The sequence below is a fragment of the Gadus morhua genome, chromosome 11 (genome assembly GCF_902167405.1).
Source record: "Gadus morhua chromosome 11, gadMor3.0, whole genome shotgun sequence".
Classification (NCBI taxonomy): domain Eukaryota; kingdom Metazoa; phylum Chordata; class Actinopteri; order Gadiformes; family Gadidae; genus Gadus; species Gadus morhua.
Genome location: NC_044058.1, coordinates 16,037,024 through 16,052,627, shown reverse-complemented (window position 1 = coordinate 16,052,627; position 15,604 = coordinate 16,037,024). Strand labels below are relative to the sequence as shown.

Below are 15,604 nucleotides of genomic sequence, written 5' to 3'. Positions count from 1 at the left end.
AGGGTGAGGAAGATGAAGAGACCTCTACATATGGTGCTGAGGAAGAGGAAGAGACCTCATGAGGTTGTGAGGAAGAGGAAAAGACTTCTCTACATACTGTGGTGAGCTATAGGAAGAGAGCTCTCTACATGAGGTGGTGAGGAAGAGGCAGAGACCTCTCTACATAAGGTGGTGAGCAAGAGGAAGAGACCTCTCTACATAAACTTGTGAAGAAGAGGAAGAGAGCTTGCTACAGGAGGTGGTGAGGAAGAGGAAGAGAGCTCATACGGTGGTGAGGAAGAGACCTCGCTACATGAGGTGGTGAGGAAGTTGAAGAGACCTCTTTACATGAGGTGGTGAGGAAGAGGAAGAGAGCTCGCTACAGGAGGTGGTGAGGAAGGGAAGAAGGGCCCTCTGATGCTTATCCTCAGGGGCCGGTCCTAATCGCATTACCTGTATGATCCATAGCGAGGCTGGCCTTATGCACCATAACATCCTGTGTTTAACACTCAGAGATGGCTATCGCCGATCCATAGTGCTGCAGCGGCAGCGCCAAGGCCGCTTCCTGTGTGTGGTTCCACTTGTTGGGCCTTTGAAGCCTTCTTTAATAATAGGACCCAACAGAACTAATGAAAACACTCCCTGTCAGATTACAAGAGTGCTTCAGTCTCAGCTACCACAACACACAGACTTTAAACACACACACACACGCACATGCTCGGGCGCACATACACACACACACGCAGAGACACACAGACAGACATTCACATGTACAGATACACACACACACACACACACACACACACACACACACACACACACACACACACACACACACACACACACACACACACACACACACACACACACACACACACACACACACACACACACACACACACACACACACACACGCATACATTATCAAGGAGAATTGGTTTAGAGAAGTAGCACACAGGGGACAACAGCTCTCTCTGATGTGCAAGTGAATGCAGATCTACCAAGGGACATTCACATGTACCACACACACTTTTCCAATTCAAAACATCCATGATGGATCAACACTAGAGAATGTGAGGGGAAGAACCCAAAGAATTAGACTCTGCCAACAAATTTCGTTTTTGAGGCTATACTTTTTCATTCAGGCTGCGCCGTCGTGCCTGGTGTTTCTGTTTTGCTGGTGGTCTTCCTCTTATAATGAATCCACTTCAGTGCAGTTCCTCATCCTAAACCTCGAGTTTTAATCCTCTGAGTCTGGAGCGGTGATAGTCTGGCCCAGGGGATGACATCTGTGGGTCGTTCATTAATTCGTAACCAGCAGCAGATGGCACCAAGCAGCGACTCTCTACATGTAGCTTCCTTCTATGAAAAACATTGTTGTTGTTGCTGTTGTTTTTTTTCATTTTCTGCTATTGTCTTGTTCCAGTTACGAGCTGACTGGCTGGCTGGCTGGCTGGCTTGCTGGAAGGTTGACTGGCTGACTGGCTAGCTGGCTACATGTATCCCAAGGAGGATTAAAGTCACTTGCCCAGCGCCTTAGATGATCCGTGACACACCCAAGTATAACCAAGCATTGGTCGTAAACTGTGGAAAATAGATTTCCTCCATATCTATGGAGCGTCTCTGGGAAGCCCTAGACAGCAGATAAAGAGAGAGAGAGAGAGAGAGAGAGAGAGAGAGAGAGAGAGAGAGAGAGAGAGAGAGAGAGAAAGAGAGAGAGAGAGAGAGAGAGAGAGAGAGAGAGAGAGAGAGAGAGAGAGAGAGAGAGAGAGAGAGAGAGAGAGAGAGAGAGAGAGAGTGGGGTGTGTCAGGGGTGTCGATCTCCCTATGGAAATATCATGTGTGCTTTCGGAGAATTACTAGTGACATGAATGTTGTGGTCTGTTTCTCCTAGGATGATATATGTGACACAATATGATTCATTTGCTACTGTTCATTCATACACTGTCTGGCAGAATTGGTCGCAGTATTTTTAAGAGAGAATGATTATACGGAGTGAATCTCAAGCCAACCCTGACCTCAACGTCGATTGAAACAATTTCCCATCTGGCACGTTCTGGATATAGTTTGAATAAAGATTTTTTTTTAAGGTGTATTTATTGTAACGTTTTGGTGGGTCATAAAAGTGTGGGGTGTTTCAAGTTAAGAGGGGGAACAATAGGTGTGAGGTGTAACAACGGCTGAGAGAAGAGAAATAAAATAAGTCATTCAAGATACAGTCACATGAAATGTATTTTAATAAAACACCATGTACACATATGCAGTCCTATGACCATATAGTTGCTGGAGCCTGATTATTAAACCTAGGGTACATTTAACAAATCATTATTGTATTGTTGTTCTTTTCCAACATGTTGAAATCAGTAGGCAGTCAAATGAGAATTGAGAATTCAAATGAGAAAATGACACTGTTGGGCATGACAAAACAAAAACATCCACTTGTTAAAGATATGTGAATTGGTATACGGAATTCCTAATAATATTTCAGCATATAAGAGTAACAGCATGAGGCATAGATTTCCGATGAACACAAAAAGTAAAAAATAGAATTAATAAATAAATCAAATATATACCATATAAATGTAATAGCTATGTGGAGGCTATGTTTATTATTTTATTTTAATTTTTTTCAATCTGAAGCTTAATATTACAACCCTTGAACTCTAAAACATTTAGGACAATGAATGAGTCAATACTGAAAATACAGTAATACGTTTATAATTAGATAAACTATATACACAGGAGTGTGTGTTGCCATGCGGAACCAACAACTAAATTTCTTTTTTTTATTTATCGACACTATACAGTTAGAGCATGAAGCGGTCTGAACGTAAACAGTTTGTGCTGAGAATAAAATACTGCAACTATGCATGATTTTTCCTTTACTCTTGAAAATGTACATACAGATAAAGGCCATACAGGGAAAACACTGCGTCCCGAACGAAAGGGGAGCGGTACACAGGCGGTGGGATAGCTTTGTCATAAATACAGAAAAAACAGTCTCTTTTTAGTTTCAAGATGTAAATAATGTGTCCATCAGCATCGTTCTTTTTTAACGAGAGCCAAGATCTCTCTCTTTCACTCTCTCCCTCACTCTCTCTCCATCTTTACCGTCCTCCGTCCTTTATGTTCATCCACCCCTCTGCCTCGCCTCTCCTCGCTTTTCGTCAAGCTCTTGCTCCGTCTCTCATTGTCCCACGACAGTTTATACAGCTTGTGCGCTCCTTCGCCAGCGTCGCAAAACTGAGAACACCTTCCGTTGCGCCTCTCCTCCGTGCTTTTGGGCGTCCCTCCGGCGCCTCTCTCTGGGGAATCGTTTTGGTCTTCCGTTTCCGTGGAGATGAGATGATGATGTTGTGTGTGAGTGGGTCCGTCACTGATGGGTGTCACTGTTGAAAGGTCGCCAGTCGAAGGTCAGGAAAGGGATGCGGGTGCATGGGAGGGGGAGGGGTTGATCGGACTGTTTGGGTTGGTCAGCAATGCACGCGTGGGGTGGGAGGGGGGTAGGAGGGGGGGCAGTAAGGAGGCGAGGTGGACACCAGCGTTGAGTATGAGTTTCCTAATTGATTGTGTGTGTCTGTGTGTGCGTGTGTGTTGGTCTCAATGCGTGTGTGCATGTGTTTGAACGTACCTCGCCCTACAACCGAGCAGGCGGGAGTTGTGTGGGCACAGTTGGGTGTGTGTTTGCGTGTCTGTGTGGAGTTGAGGGGTTCTGAGTGAGCGGAGTCTGTTCCTTGGGGACGTGTGTGTGTGTGTTGAGCAGCGGTAGCGGCGGTGGCTAGCAGCGTGTCGTTGGGCTGTGCGTTGCGTGGCGCTCAGTCCCGGTGGCTGGAGCGCACCGAGGACAGGTGGTCGCTGTGCTGGTTCTGAGCCCGGACCCGGAGCTTCTGCTTGGTGTTCTTCTTCTTTGGTTCTTTGGTCCGTTGTTTCCCCGATCCCCCTAGAGGAAGGCAACAGCAACAACGGTTAGTTTCAAATGTTCCCATTTGGTTATTTTTTGACATATCACAAAAGGGTTCATTACTTCCCTCCAATTCGGGGAAAAACATCCAAATGTATCCTGAATGGTTTCTCAAGGGATCATGATGGCTGTTGGGCGACCTCCCCTACCCCCACCCACTCACTGTTTGGTTTAAAATCTCTAAAGAGGGCTTTGTGAGGTGTCATCGGACTCAGCTCAGAGCAGCCAATGGGCTCACTCCGAGCCAGGCCCGCTTCTATCAGATATACACATTCATCCTAACTGAAACGTTCTAACAGGGCCATTTAAACTCCTTAATGTTACATAGATCTTCTTGGATGTGTGTACTTTGACACACAGGGGTGAGCGTCTTTACTTTTTAACACCATCTTATTGTTTTTGTCTGCAGTACTGAGTTAATAAAGCAGGGTTAGACAAAATAAACATTAATAACTTGTGTTTAAAAGGTCTGCCTCCCGAAGGTTAATAAATCCCAGGTTTATGTGGTGCGGGTGAAGCATGCTGGGAAACAAACGTGTGCTCATGGAACCTTGTGTGGTGAAGGCTGCAGAGCTCTGGGCTCCCAACGACGGAGAAAATGTTGACTACTGAACCACAGGGCAACAATTTGGCTGCCAAACAAATAAGATAACGCAGTGTGTGTGTGTGTGTGTGTGTGTGTGTGTGTGTGTGTGTGTGTGTGTGTGTGTGTGTGTGTGTGTGTGTGTTTGTGTGTGTTTGTCTATGTGTGTGTGTGTATGTGTGTGCGTTTCTGTGAGTATGTCTGTGTTTCTGCATTTCTGTGAGTTAGTGAGTGATTGAGTGAGTGAATGTGTGTTTGTGTGTGTGTGTGTGTGTGCGTGTGTATGTGAGTGTTTGTGCATGAATGCGTGTGTGAGTGTATGCTTGTGTGTGTGTGTGTGTGTGTTTCAAGAGTGTGTGTATCAGACAAATGGGTGTGAAAAGCAGTGAGTGTAAGGGAATTTAAAGGGAAAGTCGCTCTAATGGGGGGAAAAAGCAGGGTAAGGGTTGGATGATGAGATGCTATCTGGATCCCAACACACAGCCACAGCAATGAGCCACGGTCCACTGAGCGGGAAAATCGCAGAATAAAAACAGGTCTCAACTCTAGGCCTCAAGCAGACCACTTCTAAGTCTTATTATTACACTTGCTCCCAGGAACAGAAAGGTAACATAGTGTAATATGTGGCATTATCTTTAATTGGCTTCTCATATGTACTGGCAGACCTGAAGTGGATAAAAAAATAAGGAATGGCTCATTTGCTGTACCGAACTGTAAAATACTTGTGGGGACATGCATGAGAAAACAAGATATTGCTCTATTAAAGGCATTTCTCAATGAGTATGACCGATGCATAAACACATCAAACCATGCCGCAGCCATTTCCTCCAATTACTTCAACGTTGCCATTTAAAGTCACATGGCCATTCTGAGGCAGTTGCATTTCATACACGCAGATCTCAGGCGAACCATGGTAACCTAAAAAATACTGTGTACCAAACAAGGATTTACCTAGCACTTTGATCCAAAACACATTAAGCGAACGTGTGCACAGTAAATATCTTACAGGATGAACCACAGTATCGTGTGTCAATGATGAAGTTCAACACTGTGTTTCCTGTGGATCTCATGACTAATTGCAATCTCAAAAGGCCATTTTCATTCAGTATCTGTCTGCACTCATAAACATTGGCCTGGGTGCAATCAATTCAAGATGCATTACATTTGACTGCAATTAAACCCATGTACAGAGGTTCATAATCTCACTCCATTAAGAACTGCGCTCGCAGGACCCTCATGGAACGTATCGGGACACTTTGGCCGAGAAAAATTGCATGTACTTCAAAACGGTGTAAGGAGGTAAAGGTTAAAAACATAGGTTTGAAGGCTAGTTCTGAACATGGCAGTACAATGCTGTAATTTAACCACTGCCAAGACAGTGGGACCAGACAAACACTCACACTGTAGCTGCTGCATTCTTACATCCATCTCTAAGCATCGGAAAAAAACTCAGATCCTCAAATTCAGATTACAGATGAAACTGTTTTGAGTTTATAGACAATGCCCTATAGTTATAGGCTTACTTCTGCTAAGTACAAGCTGTTGCATATGCATCTTAGGCACTGTCAAGCAAAACAGTGCTAAACCATTACAAATCTCATAGGGCTAAGGACAGCTGGGTTTCATTAGACTAGTGTTTTAGAAGTGCTTGCTACTTCCCAGTCTTTATTTGATTCTACTCTAGAAGGGCAATGGATTCTGTGTATTGTTTTTGTGGCATGCTGTTTGAAACAACAACAACAAGTTGCACCTTGTTAAACACAGATCAAAAAGAAAACTTCTTGGTCTACTTCTTAGCACAACCATGTTTGATTTGATTCTGTCGTGACTCCTGTCGTCCGTATATGATACATCATCATCATCATCATCATCATCATCATAAAATAGCTAATATGTGTTGACGGCCACTGCTGAAGTTTGAGAACCATAAGCGTGTGGTAATTCAATTGAATCCCAGGCTAATTCTATCAAACTCTATTTGATAAGCACATAAGTTCTCAGCGCTGACAGCTAGAGGGCAACCAATACCAACACAGTGAAATGCCATCCTCTAGCATCAATAGCACGCTGTCGAGATGGGCTATCATGCCTTGTCAAGAGCTGCTTTTCAGCCTTTCTTTTAGGGCACAATGCGCTTGGAACGAGCCAAGCTTTCATCATCTCATATTTACGACCAATGTAATCACTTAAGCTGATTACCAGGGTTGCACAGAGGAAACGGTTTCATTTGCCTGGAAAGAAATGATTAAGTCATCTCAATAGCTTTCAAAACCAGGAACAAATTCATAAATCTAAGAGCATGTAAAGACAATTCTGTTTTTGGAAGCCACGCTACGGTTCAAATCTGTTTGGTCTTTTATGAATGTCATTATTGGCAAAGTAGAAATTGAATTAAAGTAGGAGACTTTATAGGGTTACAAATATGTAACCCTTTTTTATACTGGTGTTCCGTCTTGGCTGCCCCTGATATAACTTCAGCAGTCCATGATTTAAATGTTTCATTTTCCTTTGTAGATACAATCATCTTCTGCCAACATGAGTTCTGTGTCTGAGTTTGCACTGCAAGTCCCATAAACAAACAAATAGAAATACTTTACGCAAATTAAACTGTTTTGGATTTCTAAATCATAACCGGGGCCTGCTGTTGGATAATTGTTTTGTGTGTGTGTGTGTGTGAGTGCATCTGTATATGTGCGTGTATTTGTGTGAGGGAAAGAATCCATCTGTGTATATGTGTGTGTCTGTGTGCGTGTCCATTGTTTAAGTGATGTGTTTGCGTGCATAAGTGTATGCCGATGTCCAGTAACCCAATGCTGACTATATTTAAGCAGTGGACGCTGATACGTTGGAAATAGTTTGACTGCAGCACGCAACAGTAGATTGTTATCGCGACAGCGAGGTATGCACAGTGAGACATATCATATTATTAGAAAATCGCTCCAGGACAATATCTTCTTGCGGGCTGGCAATATGACCACTCGCCTTATTGATGCACTCCGGTGTATCCAATCCTTGCTCAGACAGGGGAAAAGGCCAAAGCCAGCACTCGAGAAATGAAACTCAGCTCTAACAAATGTATTCTGTCACGTTACAAAAACATGTATTCCTCCCCAAGAGAAACTTTATTCATCTTGAGAACCGACATCATGAAGTAGCTAGAGAGAGCGAGAGAGAGAGAGAGAGAGAGAGAAAGAGAGAGAGGGGTGGTCAAGCTTTGTGTTTGGACTGGCCCGATGCCCCTTTTCCTTCTGTGTGTGTCTACACATGTAAACCTATAATCAGCTGGGCCGTGACCTGGCCGAAGAAGAGCGAAAACACCCCCGCCCCACCGGCACGGACAAGTGACTTCATCCGCTAACAGCTGCGGCGGCAGGGCTGGAATCGACGGGCCTAATCTTATCTCCATTGCTTGCGGTCTGGGAGAAATCGATGGATGACCTCGAGGAGGCATTAAGACGTACGGTAAATGGGGCTCCTGCGCTCGAGGAGAAACCTCTCCCTGCACTCTCCAGTTACTGCAGTGCTCTGCGAGACGCCTGCGACCTCAGCCTGTCAATTAATAACTTTTATAGAAGGGAGGGAGCGGGGGAACGGCCCCAGGCAAAACAATTTGGAAGATTTAGACTGACTTAAATAAGGTGAAGCTAGAAATTATTCAGGTTGTTTTTTTGGGAGACTGCTTTTTTTTCCGTAAACAGGCCCAAGAAAGAGCGGAGGCCATCATTTGCAAAGGGAAGGAGAGAAGTACTGGCGCCGGAGAGATTTGATTTCAGTGGCAGAAATTGGATTAGCAGCCATTAAGGGCCTGCTCACACATACATTTATAATGCTGTGGAGGGAGAACGGGTCTAAGGGCCCCGGCCAGTGCTCGGCTTAACTTAAACGCTGACTAACTCCTTCGCTCGAGAGGGATAGGAGTACGACAGTGCTTTGTGCCGCCGTTTAATTCAGTTTGTTTTGTTTAACAGTGCAGCGCCCCACATTGCCTGACCTTATTTCAACCTATTTACAGTTCAGACTCGGTCACGTACGAGTGGCTTTCAACGTCACTGCGACCCCCTTACGTCCTGTGCGTTGGTCAAACCCCAGATAGTGTTTGATGTTGTTGCTGTTCACTGCGTTGTAATAGCGTTAGCTAATGCCACCGTTTATGCTTATCATTTGAAGGAGTGGTTGAGGAACGTTAGAGGAAATATAACTAGAATAGGAGGGAGCGAGGGACAGAGAGCGAGAGAGAGAGCGAGAGAGAGAGAGAGCGAGAGAGAGAGAGAGAGAGAGAGAGAGAGAGAGAGAGCGAGAGAGAGAGAGAGCGAGAGAGAGAGAGAGAGAGAGAGAGAGAGAGAGAGAGAGAGAGCGAGAGCGAGAGAAGAGCGAGAGCGGGAGAAGAGCGAGAGAGAGAGAGAGTGAGAGAAGAGCGAGAGCGAGAGAGAGAGAGAGAGAGAGAGAGAGAGAGAGAGAGAGCGAGAGAGAGAGAGAGAGCGAGAGCGAGAGAAGAGCGAGAGCGAGAGAGAGAGAGAGCGAGAGCGAGAGAAGAGCGAGAGAGAGAGAGAGAAAGAGAGAGCGAGAGGTACAAAGATAAACTGAATTAATATGTGTCTCTGCTGTGACGAAGGAAAAACTAAACATAAGAGCCGTTTCAATGAAGTGCACCTTGCCAGCGAGCTGACAAGAGGCTCTCTGCACAGCGTCACCGGGCCATAACAAGGTTACTCTGGATGATGCTCTCTCTCGTTCACTCACTTTCGTTTTTCCTTCCTTTCCCTCTCCTTTTTCCCCATGCTCTGCTTACTATCACAGGGCTATTTAGCCGGCGGTGATTGGAAACACATGGATCCCGACTTATAAAAGATAATGTTTAGGATTAGCTCGCTCATTATTTCCTCATCTGTGGCCTGTCGGGAGGATCCTGCATGGAGATTACAAAACAAGTTAGCTCAGCGCTTCACCTCTTTTGAAGGGGGCCGCTTCGCCGACAAAGTCCAAGCGTTGCCCCCCTCCTCACCACCCCTACCCCACCACCGGACAAAGTGGATTAAAGGCGAGCGGACGAATCGCCAGCGGCTAAACACGCATGACCGACCCTCTGATTCATTCGGCCGATGGTCATCTGAGACAAGTGCGCAGTTTTTCCGTCAGTCACACCTCCCAGGCAACCTGTCCGCCCTGTATGAGGGATGAGCCCCGTGCATGATGGTCTCAGCGCTGCTCATCTGCACTCTACAAGTCTTCATGGCTCACCATCAGCCCATCCATGTCCATGTTTCCAAAGTAGGGCCAATCCATCTGAGAAAGTTAAAGTGCATATTTTCCCCCTATATTGAATCATATTCGATTGGATGATGTGTTCCCTGACCAGGGAAGATGGTGTTGCTCCATATGCCCTCCAACTAAAGGTACAGTTACAACTCCTCCAGCTCCCCCTCAAGCAACACTGCAACACAGCCACACTACTGCCGGGGATTAAGGGCCCCGATGTCGTGGTGGGGTTGGGGGTGGGAGTGGGGGGGGGGACCAGAAGGAACAGATTTAGAAATCAAAACAACAAAAAGGCGAGCTGGGCCAAGTCCTCTCTACCAACACAAGTTAAACGGAGGAGGGGGGGAAGTGGGGGGAGGTGGGGAAGGCGGTGGAATAATAACGGAGTCCTATCTCCGGCATGTTGGCTTGGTTTAAAGCGATGGTGTCATGGAGGTTGCATCAGGCACGTTCACTAGCTGCTGCTGAAGCCGCTGCGGGGTTCTGATGGTGCGCTGGAAAACCACAGGACCCCGAGAGAGAGAGAGAGAGAGAGAGAGAGAGAGAGAGAGAGAGAGAGAGAAGAGAGAGAGAGAGAGAGAGAGAGAGAGAGAGAGAGAGAGAGAGAGAGAGAGAGAGAGAGAGAGAGAGAGAGAGAGAGGGAGGGAAGGAGGGAGGGAGGGAGAGGGAGAGAGAGAGAGAGAGAGAGAGAGAGAGAGAGAGAGAGAGAGGGAGGGAGGGAGGGAGAGGGAGAGAGAGAGAGATTAAAAGAGAGAGCAAGGGAGAGCACAAGAGAAGGATGAAGAGAGAGCGAGGGAGAGAGTGAGAGGAAGATGAAGAGAGAGAGAGAGAGATAATGATGAAGAGAGAGAGAGAGAGATAATGATGAAGAGAGAGAGAGAGAGAGAGAATGATGAAGAGAGAGAGAGTGGGAGAGAGAGCGAAAGAAAGATGAAGAGAGAGAGAGTGGGAGAGAGAGAAGGATGAAAAGAGAGACTGGGAGAGAGAGAGGGATGAAGAGAGAGAGAGAGAGAGAGAGAGAGAGAGAGAGAGAGAGAGAGAGAGAGAGAGACCCTCTGCTGTGGTCAGCTATCTCTCTGTCCCGACTCACCAACACATCTGGGCCTGAATACATGGAGCTTTCTTCCTCGTCCCCTCTGGGCTCTCTGGGCGAATGGGGGATAATTAGCCTTAGTTGACTTTAATGAATGGCTTAATGTTTTCTTGTATTTCAGGATAAGCAAAGAAAAAAAATAGCATGGAGCTTATCGGAGCGTCGGGGGGGGGGGGGGGGGGGGGGGGGGCAGAGTTAGGGTTCCTAGAGAGGGGTTTCTTGTTGTCGTGCCTGACGCAACAATGCTGCTTTCTGGTGGGCGGCGCGGAGGGGCTGTAGTAATGGTTGTGTGTGTACGTGGGCCAGGGTATCTACAGAGTGCCTCCACATGCTGGTCGCGAGGAGGAGGGAGGGCTGGAGGGAAACGGGAGCACGGATCAAATGAAAGCCCTCAAGAGCCGGAAACAATGAAATAATACACATTTAGTAATGTGCCCTGGTAAAGCGACGGCAGATTTGTGGCAGATTGAGAGGTCTCGTGAGATTCGAGTTAGGAGTGAGGCCGAGGTGTTTGTGTTTGGGATTCATTTTGTCATTAACTTGTTTATGTGAAATAGAATAGAGAAAAAAACACGAGCACACTTTGATCCGTCTAATGGATTTCATTATGGCCTGATATAAACAAAGAAGTGCCCGGAGTTTACGATGTGGCTCTTTCATTGAGCTAGTGAAACGATTTATATTTAACAAACAAGAGCTCTTCTTAAGCGACTCTGATATGCTCAGCTCCTTCTGTCCTTGTTTATACTGGATCCCGGGTTATAGCCATACGGGTTCATTGTCATTGCTTTCCAATTTAAACTATACAAGTTAATAAAAGTTCCTTGGCAGTATCGTTAAATAGGTGAACTTTTACACAGTATACCTTTTCCGTCTTTAAATCGGCCTTGGAAATCAGCGTTTCTCAGAACAAAGTTCTCCATCAATCCCCCTCAAGGATGTTTAACAGTGGACTTTTACAGCCATTGTCACACAGTCACATGACCACAAAGACACGTTACACTATGTGAGTATATTGCAGATGCATACATTTTTCAATTAAAATATGTAAGGCAAATATTTTCCAAAGTCAGCTAATGTTTGCTGACTTCTCCTGTTTCCAAACCTGGTTCTCCAGGAATGAGAGCTAAAGTCAGCCCAGCTCCAAAGTAACAAAAAAAAGCACCCTTGGCCAAAACAGGATGCAAGAGGAAATTGTCGAGTGTATTTGCTTCTTTATATCTCATTTCTCCACATAAGTCCGTTCATCCTTCTGCTGCCCGGCGAGGAAAACACCAGGAGGAAATCCCCGCCATGTCTGGACTCGGCGCAGCGCGGTCCCAAAATGGCATCAGACTCTAACAAGCAGGGAGCCAGGCTAAGTCGCCCTGGCTTAGACGCCGCCGTGGATCACGCCGCAATCCCCCCGCGACCAGGGCTGGTGATGAGGGAATCAACCCTCCCTCGGTACCGGGGGGAGTGCTTTTGTTTTCTTTGATCAGTTCGCTAATTCCCACAAAGTAAAGGCACTGCTGCTGCAACCCCAACCAGCCCCCGCCATCGCCCACCCCGCATCGCCCCTGTCCCCTGTCCCCGGTCTCCATCGAAAATTCAAACCTTGAAAGGTTAAACAGGTCCGGCTCCCAAATATATTTAGATAAAAATAGTCTGATCGCATCACAGAGTTAGGTATAGGAAAATAAAGCAGGTTGGGCAGGGGAGGGTTGGGGTGTTTCGGGGGGGGGGGGGTTTGATGTTTTCGTATCGCGGCTCTCGTTCCACTGCAGCGAGAGAGAGAGAGAGAGAGAGAGAGAGAGAGAGAGAGAGAGAGAGAGAGAGAGAGTGTGAGAGAGTGAGAGAGAGAGAGAGAGAGAGAGAGAGAGAGAGTGAGTGAGAGAGAGAGAGAGAGAGAGAGAGAGAGAGAGAGAGAGAGAGAGAGAGAGAGAGAGAGAGAGAGAGAGAGAGAGTGTGAGAGAGAGAGAGAGAGAGAGAGAGAGAGAGAGAGAGAGAGAGAGAGAGTGAGAGAGAGAGAGAGAGAGAGAGAGAGTGAGAGAGAGAGAGAGAGAGAGAGAGAGAGAGAGAGAGAGAGAGAGAGAGAGAGAGAGAATCCAACCTTAACCAGGAAGCGGCTGATCTCCTGTCCCTGAGGCCTGCGGTGCCCCCGACACTTGTCATACGGCCGGGGGGGGGGGACCGGGGGGGGACGGGGGGGGGGACGGGGGGGATGGGGGGTGCCGGACAGCTGAGCGGCTCTGACAGCGGATCCCATCGGAGACACGAGACACTCACCAGAGACACGAGCAGACGCGTGGAGCCACCGCGGTGGCTCCACGCGTCTGCTCGTGTCTCTGGTGAGAACTGTTGTCGGAGCCGCGCCGGACCTTTCCATCGCCAGCCGGCAGGGCTCATCCAATCCTGTCAATAATCCCGGCTCTCACTTACCCAAACACAAACAGGAGGCCCCCGCCTCGGCATATGGCATAGATCTTCTTGTTGTTTTTAGCTGTGTTTGATTACAGTGTAATTTGGGGGTCTCACCTCAACGGGGAGAGGTTTGTGTATATGAGAGGGCAGCGACATCTGTCTGAGAAGGGGGCCAAGGTAAGGAAAGATGGATCAAATTAGAGGGATGCTGGTGCACACTGGGAGCCCACGGAGCGTTCCCGAGGGGCCGTGCGTATCATCGACTCGTGTCTATGAAGTGAGTTTTTTTTTTTTTACGCCCGGAATCGATACAGCGCGAGAGTATCGGTTTGAAATTCCAATATTTTTTTTGCTAAAACTGCCTTTATAAGAAAAGCACTAATTGCCTGAAAGTGGTCACAGACTTCAAAGTCATTTAAGGTCAAGGTCTTTATCTGTACGTAGAAATAGAAGCAAATACTTTGAAAACACTTTGGGCTTTTAGAGACCAAGGGGCTGCTCACCAACGTCTGTTTCCTTCAGGGTGAGATTGCTAAGCGGTGACGTCACCAGGCACTACTGAATGTTGAGTACAGTAGAAACTCCAGGAGTCAGCTCTAACCTCTACTTAAGCCAATATAAATGGTTTGTTGGAAGTCCACACTCCCTGTATTTGTCTCTCTCAGGTCTCTCTCTCTCTCTCTCTCTCTCTCTCTCTCTCTCTCTCTCTCTCTCTCTCTCTCTCTCTCTCTCCATCCCCCCACACACACATACACAATCAGAGGTACGATTGTTGTGTCTAAGTGTACAGGAGAGATGAGGAGGGGCGAGGAGAGAGGAGGGGAGCATAGGAGAGGAGTGGAGAGAAGGGTGTGGAGAGGATAGGTTTGAAATGGAGTGGAGAGGACTGGAGAGGAAAAGAGAGGGGGTGTGGGGGGGGGGGGGGGGGTCGATGGGTAGACGAGAAGAGGGGAGAAGAGGCGAGATGAGGGTAGAGAGGCTTCTGGTGGTTGAGCCAGTGCAACTGTGCACCAGATGTTCTCAGCCTTCACCCATCCTCCTCTTCCTCCTTCTCCTCCTCTTCCTCTTGTCCTTGCATAATTTTCTCCTAAAGCCCGCATTCTCAAAAAGGGGGGGGGGGGGGGGGGGACATGGGTCATGCCACACTCCCTTCAAAACAATGTGGGCCACGCGACCAACAGCCTGAAAACTACCTGTGTGTGTGTGTGTGTGTGTGTGTGTGTGTGTGTGTGTGTGTGTGTGTGTGTGTGTGTGTGTGTGTGTGTGTGTGTGTGTGTACAGGAACGCAGCCTACACAATATGACATTGGACAGACGAGGACCACTAAGAGGAGTCATTTGAGCTCAGAGCAGGAAAAGCAAAGAGAAGGGACGTGGAAAACTGGGAGCAGAGTAGATAATGTGGCAACCGCCTGTGAGGTCTGCTTTATTGTTTGTCAGTGTGTGTTTCATGTTTCTCACACTCTCTACCAATGCATCTGTGCACGTGTGCATGTGCACGTATGGGTCTGTGTGTGTGTGTGTGTGTGTGTGTTTATGTGTGTGCGTGTGTTTGTGTGTGTTCGTGAGCGTTTGTGTGTGAGTGGGTACGTGCGTGTGTGTGTTTGTGTGTGTGTGAGCATGTGTGAGTGTGCGTGCGTGCGTGCAGATGAAAGCATGTGAAGCCCACTACAGGAGTGCTGGCAGCACTCCTGGGCTGGAGGTCTGGCAGACCTTAAGAATGTTTGAGACAGAGGGACACACACACACACACACACACACACACACACACACACACACACACACACACACACACACACACACACACACACACACACACACATGTGGACACACACACACACACACACACACACACACACACACACACACACACACACACACACACACACACACATGTGGACACACACACACACACACACACACGTGGACATACACACACACACACACACACACACACACACACACACACACACACACACACACACACACACACACACACACACACACACACTCACATGTGGACACACACACACACATGTGGACATAAACACACACACACACACTCACATGTGGACACACACACACACACATACACACACACACACACACACACACACACACACACACACACACACACACACACACACACACACACACACACACACACGCACACACACGGTGGAGTGAAGGAGGGCCATGGTGGGATTTGACCGTAGCCTCTCAGACTGGTCTGAGGTTATCTAAACACTGAGTGAGAAGATCACGAAACAGAGAAGGGGGGTGGGTCTGTGGGGGCCTCGAAACAGCTCATCACTACTGGACCTGCACCC

General features: G+C 47.4%; 1 protein-coding gene across 2 annotated transcripts in view; it reads right to left on the bottom strand.

The window, feature by feature from the left end:
• Positions 1-2,193: 2,193 nt before the first annotated feature.
• rspo2 (R-spondin 2) overlaps positions 2,194-15,604 on the bottom strand; it is a 52,077-nt gene continuing 38,666 nt past the window's right edge. For both annotated transcript variants that reach the window (XM_030371398.1, XM_030371397.1), the window contains exon 6: positions 2,194-3,919. In XM_030371398.1, the coding sequence (XP_030227258.1) occupies positions 3,795-3,919 (125 nt within the window). In that variant the 3' untranslated portion in view covers positions 2,194-3,794. The remainder of the gene's footprint in view (positions 3,920-15,604) is intronic.